Source organism: Rhinolophus sinicus, linkage group LG07 (genome assembly GCF_036562045.2).
Source record: "Rhinolophus sinicus isolate RSC01 linkage group LG07, ASM3656204v1, whole genome shotgun sequence".
Classification (NCBI taxonomy): domain Eukaryota; kingdom Metazoa; phylum Chordata; class Mammalia; order Chiroptera; family Rhinolophidae; genus Rhinolophus; species Rhinolophus sinicus.
This window is the reverse complement of record NC_133757.1, coordinates 42,368,345-42,377,888: the sequence shown is the minus strand read 5'-3', so window position 1 is coordinate 42,377,888 and position 9,544 is coordinate 42,368,345. Positions and strand designations below refer to the sequence as shown.

The 9,544-nt window shown below is 53.0% G+C and overlaps 1 protein-coding gene across 3 annotated transcripts; it reads left to right on the top strand.

Annotated features, from left to right (window-relative positions):
- The first annotated feature begins 1,245 nt into the window (after window positions 1-1,245).
- EGR2 (early growth response 2) lies at window positions 1,246-7,938 on the top strand. Of its 3 annotated transcripts, none has more exons than XM_074339492.1 (3): window positions 1,246-1,468; window positions 4,015-4,123; window positions 5,479-7,938. In XM_074339492.1, the coding sequence occupies exons 1-3, from the start codon at window positions 1,370-1,372 to the stop codon at window positions 6,729-6,731; spliced, it is 1,461 nt and encodes a 486-aa protein (XP_074195593.1). In that variant the 5' UTR covers window positions 1,246-1,369; the 3' UTR covers window positions 6,732-7,938. The 3 variants fall into 3 exon arrangements, with proteins under 3 accessions (XP_074195593.1, XP_019587474.1, XP_074195594.1); XM_019731915.2 differs by lacking the exon at window positions 1,246-1,468 and adding an exon at window positions 2,005-2,126; XM_074339493.1 differs by lacking the exon at window positions 1,246-1,468 and adding an exon at window positions 3,331-3,914.
- Window positions 7,939-9,544: the final 1,606 nt, after the last annotated feature.

The window sequence follows — 9,544 nt, the reverse complement described above, 5'->3', positions numbered from 1 at the left end:
GATCCCCCTTCCTCTCCCAATCCCCTCCCCAGCACAGTACGGGGATCTTACTTTGTAAAAACCTTTGGAGTTTTTATCTGTCTTTATTTCTTTGATCACTTCAGGAAGGATACTGTGGGGTTGGCTTCTCTTATTACAGGGCTTATTAGTATGCTGGCTTTGTGCCAACCTGGTCACCCCATCCATAACATAGATCTGGAGAGCCCCAAAATTCTAATTCTCCCTTCCCACTGTGTGTGTGTGTGAGTCCCTTGCCCTTTGAAAGCCCTGACCTCAGCTTTCCTCTCTTCAGAAATGCCAAAGAAAAGAGACGAAGTTGGCGAAGGTGACGTGTTTCTTCCCTAGTGGGCTGAGCCAGGCTCCCAATCCTCAAAGAACTGTTCCATTTCAAGATCTTTCTCATCTAAGAGAAAGATGTAGCCACCAGAGCTCTGTACTTGGATTCAGAAGATCTGGTTGCGAATTTGGACACTGCCACTAATCAGCCCTGTGACTTTAGGCAAGTCACTTTAGCTTTCTGAACTTATTACCTACCCACAGGGTGGCTGGCTTGAAATGAGTGTGCCTATACGTTGTTCCACTACACTCTTAAAAAAAAGAAGAGAAAGAAGAAGGAAAAGGAGCAGGAAAGGGGGAGGAGGAGGAGGAGAAGGAGAAGAAAGAAGGAGGAGGAGGAGACAACAGGAAGTCTTTACTGACCCGTTTCCAGCGGAGATTGGGGAAGGCCTCCCAGGACTGGCCCCAGGCACCCTCCTGGGATCCCGCATAGCCTCCCTGAAGCTGTTAGTTGCCCCTGCACCCAACCCACCCCGGCATAAGGTGGGCTTGACCAGGCGCATCTCTTAGGGGAGGTGTGTGAGTTGTTGGAAAGCTCCAAATAATTCCGGAGGGTCAGTCACTCCCATTTACTCCAACTTGCTTTTCAGACGAAACAGGCAAGTCAGCCTGTACTCGGTGGGGATTCTTGCCCCATTTGACCCCCACTCAGCCTCCTCCTTCCGGAAGGGTAGCAGTAGAAGACGCGCGGCTCCCGCGCGCCCCGGTCGTCCCCAGCCTGCGTCCTGCCCTGTGCGCCCTGCTATTCCCTGCATGCGGGGCGTCCAGGAGCTCCCTCTCAGGACAGCGCGCTGTGGCGGCCGGCGGGGTTGGTAGCAGCGCCCGCCGCGGGGCGGCCCCTGCGACTCGCCTGCCTGCCCGCCCACGTGCATGAAGAGGAACGAAGCGCTAGCAGTCGCCGCGCCCGCGCTTGCCGCGGGTGGGTGCCTCACCTCGGAGGCTGGCGGGGGCCGTAACCCGAGCCCCACTGCCACGACTTACATTTGCATAACTCGGTCTTCCCGCGCTCTCTTTTTCGGACTCAGGGCTGGAGATGCGAGTCGGGATCCCCTCCGAGGCATCATCTTGCCGGTGGTCAGCGCGGGGGCCGCGAGACCCGCCGGACCGCAGGCGGAGCGGGCTGACGCACGTGGTAAGAACGCGGTTTTATTTCCATCCTTTCTCTTTTTTTTAGAAACGGGACTTTGCACGTTTTTGCCGAGGGTGGGGTACCTAGAAGGGGGCTAACCTTGCTGCGATTTCCTTCCGTTTCCCTTTTATTTTTATCTCCAATTGGAAAAGAGCGCGCAGCGCGAGCGAGAAACTTTCCCAAAATTTCTATGGGCGTTTGAAGTCAGGAATATGGCCGGCCTCCGAAGAACAGATATCACGGCGGGCAGGGGGAGAAATGGCGCTCGGGTGGAGGAGCGGAGGGCGCTCCAGACAGCCCCCGGCCGCCTCGGGACCCTGACCTCCGCGCGAGGGGCCAGGAAGGAGCAGGCTCGCTGCGGCCGGGGCAGGTGAGCGGCCGGAGAGCCGCCTGCAGCGCCGCGCTTCTTCCACGGCGTGGCGCCGTGGCTCTCGCCCGCCGGGACCCCAAGAAGCTGGTGCAGTCCCCGACCGGGGGCGGGAAAGGGCCGGCCCCGGCCCTAGAGGCTGCCCCCGCACTCCACGCCAGGCCTTGGCTGCATTGGCGCGGGAAGGGGCCAAGCAGGCAGCGGCGCGCCAGGCTTCAGCACTTGGGACAAGCCTTCCGCGGGGCCCGGGCCACGCCTGGAGCCCTCGCGGTGCGGGCCAGGGCGCGCCGGCAGGTAGGAGCGGTGCGTTCAGCAAGCCAGAAACCTGCCGTTATCTGGACCTCTGAAAAGTTTAAAAAAATTGTTTTGGGAACTAAACAGAAAGGTTTACATCGGGATCAGTGTTTTAACTCGCAAAGGGAAACGCGTGTGGGGTGATGGTAGCTCCAAACTGGCATTAGCCACGTTATTTGCGGTCATTCAGGACCTTTCTGAGCTCACCAAGGTGGCTCTTGACGAAGGAAAGGAAGAATATTTCTTCTAGTATTTGTGTTATGGAGTAGGGCTCGGGTGCGGACAGGGTACACCACCTGAATGTATGCTCTCTGGGGTAAGGGACTGCCGTGGCGGTCGCTTGGTACAGGCAGTAAGGTGAGGATGGGTGTCTTTGAAGAGCACTCTGTCCAGCAAGCCCCGGCTCCCGCTCTGCTGGCAGGGCACTGTTGGTGAGGCGGGCGCAAGGGCTCGCAGTCAACAGAGAGGTGTGTGTAGCGTAAGGTGTGCAAGTGGGTGTGTGAAGTAGGCAGCGGGGGCGGGAGTGTGTGTAGCGGAAGTGGAGCGCGCGCGCGCGCGCGTGTGTGTGTGGCGGGGCAGAGTGAGTGTCCAAGACTCCATCTGGACGCCCCCACACAGTCGACCGCCCAGACACGCCGGGAAGGGCGCCCACTTCGCTCGGCAGCTGAAGTGGGGCGGGGAGCGCGCGGGCAGAGGAAGGGGGGGTGTCTCCGGCTGAGGATTTCTCTTGAAGCTCTCGCAGTTATTCTGCTTCTTCTAGGGTCTGCCCCTTAGCCCCTGGGTGCCCAGAATACTTAAACAAACAAACAACCCCAAACCTGTTCCGTTTTCGCTCCTGTATAAATAGAACAGACTTTCCAAAAAAGCAATACCGCATTCACTCTTATCATCAGCTACTTCTTTCCACCAAGTAATTCAGAAAAAAGCAGTCAGCTTCCGTGAATGCATGCAGCTTTTTTTTTCTCTTTGCTGCCTTCTTTTGGTTGCGGTTTTGAGCTGCCAAGAAAGTGAGTAGGGGTTTGACTGTAGTGTCTCGGCTCCGCTCGGTTTCTTTCCGAAGTTTAATTTTCCGGAATGGCTCCCAAACAAGGGCTGGGGAGGCGGAGCCGCCGGCACCGGATCTTCGCCTTTTTTGGAAAGTCCGGGAGAACCGGAATTCCTCCCCGCCCCGGGAGGCCGCGTAGCAGCCGCAACCGGCTCCCTCTACGTAGTGGCCTGAGCCGGACCCGCGGTTGTCCCCCTTCCCGCCGCACCCTGCGCCCTGGACCCAAGCTGTGGCTCGGGCCGCGCGCCCCAGATCCTCGCGGATCCATGCAGGTTGCGAGCAGGGATCGCGAGCCCGGCGGAGCCCGCGCAGCCGAGCCCGTATGCAAATCGGCCATGTGACGGCAAAAGCCGCCTGGCCCAGCCCTGTTCCTTACTCCTTATATGGGCAGCGACGTCACGGGCATTGAGGACCTGTCCATAAATACTTAGAGCAACACTTTCCGTCTAACCGAGAGAGCAGCAATTGATTAATAGCTCGGCAAGGGGACACACTGACTGTTATAATAACACTACACCAGCAACTCCTGGCTTCCCAGCCGGAACACAGGAGAGAGTCAGTGGCAAATAGCCATTTTTCTTCTTTCTTAAAAATATAGCAACTTGTTTGCTAGTTTTATTTCTGTTGGATTTTTTTATTTCTTTTTTTTTTTTTTTGGTGGTTTTTAAGTGTGGAGGGCAAAAGGAGATACCAACCTAGGCTCAGTCCAATCCCTCTCCAAAACGGCTTCTCTGACACTCCAGGTAGCGAGGGAGTTGGGTCTCCAGGTTGTGCGAGGAGCAAATGATGACCGCCAAGGCCGTAGACAAAATCCCAGTAACTCTCAGTGGTTTTGTGCACCAGCTGTCTGACAACATCTACCCGGTGGAGGACTTCGCCGCCACGTCGGTGACCATCTTTCCCAATGCCGAACTGGGAGGCCCCTTTGACCAGATGAATGGAGTGGCCGGAGGTAAGCTGCGCGCTCCCTTCGCTGGCAGGGACCAACGCCGCTCCGAGGTTGTGGGTGGGGTGCGGTGCGTGTGCAAGACTTGGAGGAGAGGGCTGGGGCGCGAGGTGGATGGTGTTGACTGGCTTTGAAGACTGGAATCGGGTGCAGGAGGAGCCCGCGGGAGCTGGGACCCGGACACTCGAGCTGGGCGCGCGGGCAGATGCACCAGGTCGCTAGCGAGCCGGCGTGCGTGCGCCGCGCGTGCCCAGCCTCTGACGAGAGCGGGAATGAAAGTAGAAGAGGTGTACCAACAGGCTTCGGGGCTTGTGCGAACCCTTCAGCCGGCGGTACCCCGGGCTCCCCGCTCCTGGGGTAAGGGCAAAGTGACAGGAAAGTTCGGGGCTCTGTCGGAGAGCTGCGCGTCTGGAGAGCCGAGCGGCAGCAAAGCTCCAAAGGAAAGCGCCCCCAGCCCCTTCCCGGGCAGAGTAGACCCGGAGAAAGTCTCGAACGCGCAACCAGTGCTGCCTGAAGGAGCGCCCCCACCTGTGCGCCCTCCGCGAAGTTGAGGGGGTTATCGATGCGCGGAGTAGGAGGAGAAGGAGGAGGAGGAGGGCGGGCCGCTGCGGGAAGCGGCTCGTTGGATGCGGAGGGAGGCCCGCGGGGGCATCAGTGCCGCTGGTTTTCTTGGCGATGAGGTGGAAAGGGATTTCCCGCGGCCCCAGCACCTTCCTCGAAGCCCTGCCACTGGCCTTGGGCTGGGATGAGGACGCGCGGGTATGGGGCAAAGCTGAGAAGGTTGGGAGGGAAAGGAAACCTACTATAAACTCACACCTCCGCGCAGCGCTGGATTCCCTCAAGCAGCCATCAGCAGAAGCGCAGCGAAAGGGGGAGGGAGGGAAGGCACCGGAGATGGGGGAACAGCCGGTATCTCAGACCCCTTCCTCGGGCTTCCCTCTAGGGCCTGGCACCTTTGTGGCACTGGCTGGGATAGGTCGCCCCAGCCGTGGGACCCCCAGACAAAGGAGAGGGAGAAAAGTTTCGGGTAGATTCGGGAATTTTTAATGTTGTTGCTATTATTGGGTGTTTTTATTGGGGACTAGAGTCACAGATGGCTGTGTGTGGGGGTTTGGAGTAGCTCATCCTGCTTTCCTGGAGATAGTTTGAATCCCAGACTGTGCTGGCTGCCACAGTAAGATCTTGGGCTAGCCTCTTCTTACTGTCTCTGGGCAGTGATTTCTCCACCAATTGGACTCTGCCCTAGCCTTAAAGTGCTAGCATCGTGGGCCTTGGGAATGGACCCACGTGAGAAATGGTGAGAAGGGATTCTTGGCTGCATTCACATTGCTCCACATCCATTCTTCCTTCTCCCTCCTCAGATGGCATGATCAACATTGACATGACTGGAGAGAAGAGGTCCTTGGATCTCCCATATCCCAGCAGCTTTGCTCCTGTCTCTGCACCCCGAAACCAGACCTTCACTTACATGGGCAAGTTCTCCATTGACCCTCAATACGCTGGTGCCAGCTGCTACCCAGAAGGCATCATCAATATTGTGAGTGCAGGCATCCTGCAAGGGGTCACTTCCCCAGCTTCAACCACAGCCTCATCCAGCGTCACCTCTGCCTCCCCCAACCCACTGGCCACAGGACCGCTGGGTGTGTGCACCATGTCCCAGACCCAGCCTGACCTGGACCACCTCTACTCTCCACCGCCGCCACCTCCTCCTTATTCTGGCTGTGCAGGAGACCTCTACCAGGACCCCTCAGCCTTCCTGTCGGCAGCCACCACCTCCACCTCCTCCTCTCTGGCCTACCCACCACCTCCTTCCTACCCGTCCCCCAAGCCAGCAACGGACCCAGGTCTCTTCCCCATGATACCAGACTATCCTGGATTTTTTCCATCACAGTGCCAGAGAGACCTACATGGTACAGCTGGTCCCGACCGCAAGCCCTTCCCCTGCCCCCTAGACTCCCTGCGAGTCCCCCCTCCACTCACTCCACTCTCCACTATCCGCAACTTTACCCTGGGGGGCCCCAGTGCTGGGGCCACAGGGCCAGGGGCCAGTGGAGGCAGCGAGGGACCCCGGCTGCCTGGCAGCAGCTCAGTAGCAGCAGCTGCTGCTGCCTATAACCCCCACCACCTGCCGCTGCGGCCCATCCTGAGGCCTCGCAAGTACCCCAACAGGCCTAGCAAGACACCTGTGCATGAGAGGCCCTATCCGTGCCCAGCAGAAGGCTGTGACCGGCGCTTTTCTCGCTCTGACGAGCTGACACGGCACATCCGAATCCACACGGGGCACAAGCCCTTCCAGTGTCGGATTTGCATGCGCAACTTCAGCCGTAGTGACCACCTCACTACCCACATCCGCACCCACACTGGTGAGAAGCCCTTTGCCTGTGACTACTGCGGCCGCAAGTTTGCCCGGAGTGATGAAAGGAAGCGCCACACCAAGATCCACCTGAGACAGAAGGAGCGCAAAAGCAGTGCCCCCTCCTCATCTGTGCCAGCAGCCTCTACGGCCTCATGCACGGGGGGCACGCAGGCTGGGGTGCCCTTGTGCAGCAGCAACAGCAGCACTATTGGTGGAGGGTCCCTGGCCCCTTGCTCTTCTAGGACCCGGACACCTTGAGATGAGACTCAGGCTGACACACCAGCTCCTTGAGGAGGCCCTATGTCCACTGGAGCTGCACAACAAACACTACCACCCTTTCCTGCCCCTCTCTCCATTGGGCATAGGGTCTTGGTGGAGCCCAGCACTGCCCCCTTTACACTTAGAAGCAGGTCCTTCCTAAGTTAGCCCACCTTAGGTTCTCTGGTGAGTTGACTGTCACCCCAGGGTAATGGGGTGGTTCTGTAGGGGGTTGGGTGGGGGTCCCTGGCCTAGAGGGCTGCGTCCTGGCCCTGCTTTAAAGGGTTGTTTGACTAGGTTTTGCTCCCCACCCCGTTACTTTGACCAATTACACGTTTTTGACTTTGAATGTCAGAGTTGATCTGAGACTTTTTCTACAGTAGGTTGGGAGACGCTGATCCCTTCAGGTGGGGACAGCAAAGACAGAGGTGAAACTGATGTGCACTTTATGGCTTGGGGCTCATTTGGGGGACACTGTATAGTGAATGAAGCATGGTCTTTATGCTGCATTCTGTGGCCCTAGAACAGTGAATCAAAGCTTATCTAGTCGTCTCAACCCTTTAAGCAATATGTATTATAAACTCAGAGAACAGAAGTGCAATGTGATGGGAGGGACGTAACAATATCTGCTCCTTTATGAGTTGAGAAACGTAAAGACTATTTTTGCAGTGTATATCCACTCAGATTTTGTGTATTTTTGATGTGCACTGTTCTCCAAGTTCTGAACCTTTGGGAAAAAAAAAAAGTAAAGCATTTATGATCTCTTGACATGAGTCAGAGGTTAACTTATTTAAAAGGGGATGTACATATTCTCTGAAACTAGGATGCATGCAATTGTGATGGAAGTGTCCTTGGTGCCTTGTGTGATGTAGACAATGTTACAGGGTCTGCATGTAAATGGGTTGCCTTACTATGGAAAAAAAAAATCACTCCCTTGGTTTAGTATAGCTGTATATTTCTGCCTATTAATATTTGGAATTTTTTTTAGAAAGTATATTTTTGTATGCTCTGTTTTGTGACTTAAGTGTTACCTTTGTAGTCAAATTGCAGATAAGAATGTAAATAATGTTACTGGAGCTGACTTGTTTGGTTATTAGCTCTTAATAGTTGTGGAAATACAAATGATTTATTCTAACACAACACCACTAACTGAAGTTCAGATAATTGATGGTTTATGACTGTAGTGTAAATAAACTTTCCAACAATACTTTTGCAGCAGAAATCATTTCTGAAAGGTTTACTGGGTGGGAATTCAAGTCATCCAGTGGTTTTTAGTGCTTTGACCAAGCCAGGATCTCCAAGTTTTCTTTGCTAAGTCTCGCAGCACCAACCCTCTCACCCCAAAGAAATCTCCATTGATAGTCAAACTGTAGTGTTCCGGGGATTTCCCCCAGGCATTAGTGTAAAAATGGGGAGGCGTTGTTTTGACTCATTGTTCCGTCCTCTGTAACAGCCTATAGCTTCTCTCCGTTCCTGAGTGGGCTCCGGAAAATAAACACTTACAAACAAGTGCCCACTCGGAGACTACACATTTGCGGCTCCTTTTAGAACCCTGACCAGGGCCAGGAACTTAGTGGAGATGTGGCTTTGTGGAAAGTGTGGTGGCTTGGTCAAGCTGGAAATGACTTTCAGGTTCCAAGATTAGTCTCATGACCACAGAAAACTTTTTGAAAAGCGCTATCACCTCTTCAAATCAAAAATGCATTCAGACACTGCTGATGACAGCATTAATGGGTTGCCAAAGGAATTACCCCAGGACTCATTTCTCTCCTGCCTTCTCTCCCCAATTGCCCCTATTCAGAAAGATCATTAATCTGCCATAGATGTCTAGAGAACATCAAAATACCCAGCTCATTAAGACAGTGTACACTAGCCTTAAAATCTCACAGAAAGACGATTTGAAATAGGCAGATAGTTCTCTACGGTATTGGATAATGGTTTCAAGAGTAAATACATTTTATGAGAGCCTTTGGTAGTGATTTAAAAATATAAATTCAAAAAGTAGTTACCTACCTATCATACAGAGCAAATGATTGTGTCTCTGTGAAGTTTTCTTTCCTCTAAAATGGGGCCTAAATGTTTAAGTTCACCCAATGCTTTTGGATCCTTACAAGTGTAACATGTTGGAGCCTGCACTATTTACACCATGTGAAAACCCTGTCGTGTTTGTCCTGGCGGATAATTAATGGCCTGTATTTTAGCAGACAGCGACAGCTACTCCTGGAAACTACTTTTTGCCCTTAACCAGCAAATTAAGAGTTTGAGATCTAATTTGTGGAGATAATTAACCCTTTTATTTCTTACTGTCCAAATTTCAAAGATGCAGAATACCTCTTTCTATAACTACAAGATAAGAGTTTCTAAACTTTAGCTTCAGATTGTTCTAGTGACTGGTGTTATTCCATTGGATTCATATTTCCTAGCTTGTCAGCATATTATTCTTGCTTGGCCAATTTAATACATATAAAACAATACCACATTTTGATAATTGTTTTTAATGAATACTTTCCTCCTACCAAAATTTCATTATATTAAAATATAGTACACCTAAGTTTTGTAAGACCTACAATTGTCTTGCCAAATTTTAAATTTCAGAGCACTTTCAATCAAGACAATGTAAAAGATTTTTTACGAAGCAACCAACTAAAAAAGTTTTTAAAAGTTTTTAGAGTAAGATTAAATTTTATGAAATAGTCTAATTGGTTACATAATCACTTACATCTTGACAGTGGTATAACTCATAAGAAACCCACCTTGGTGTTTTTTCAGTCAACTTTCTGGGTTTTACTTCTTGATCTCAATATGTTAGGTAT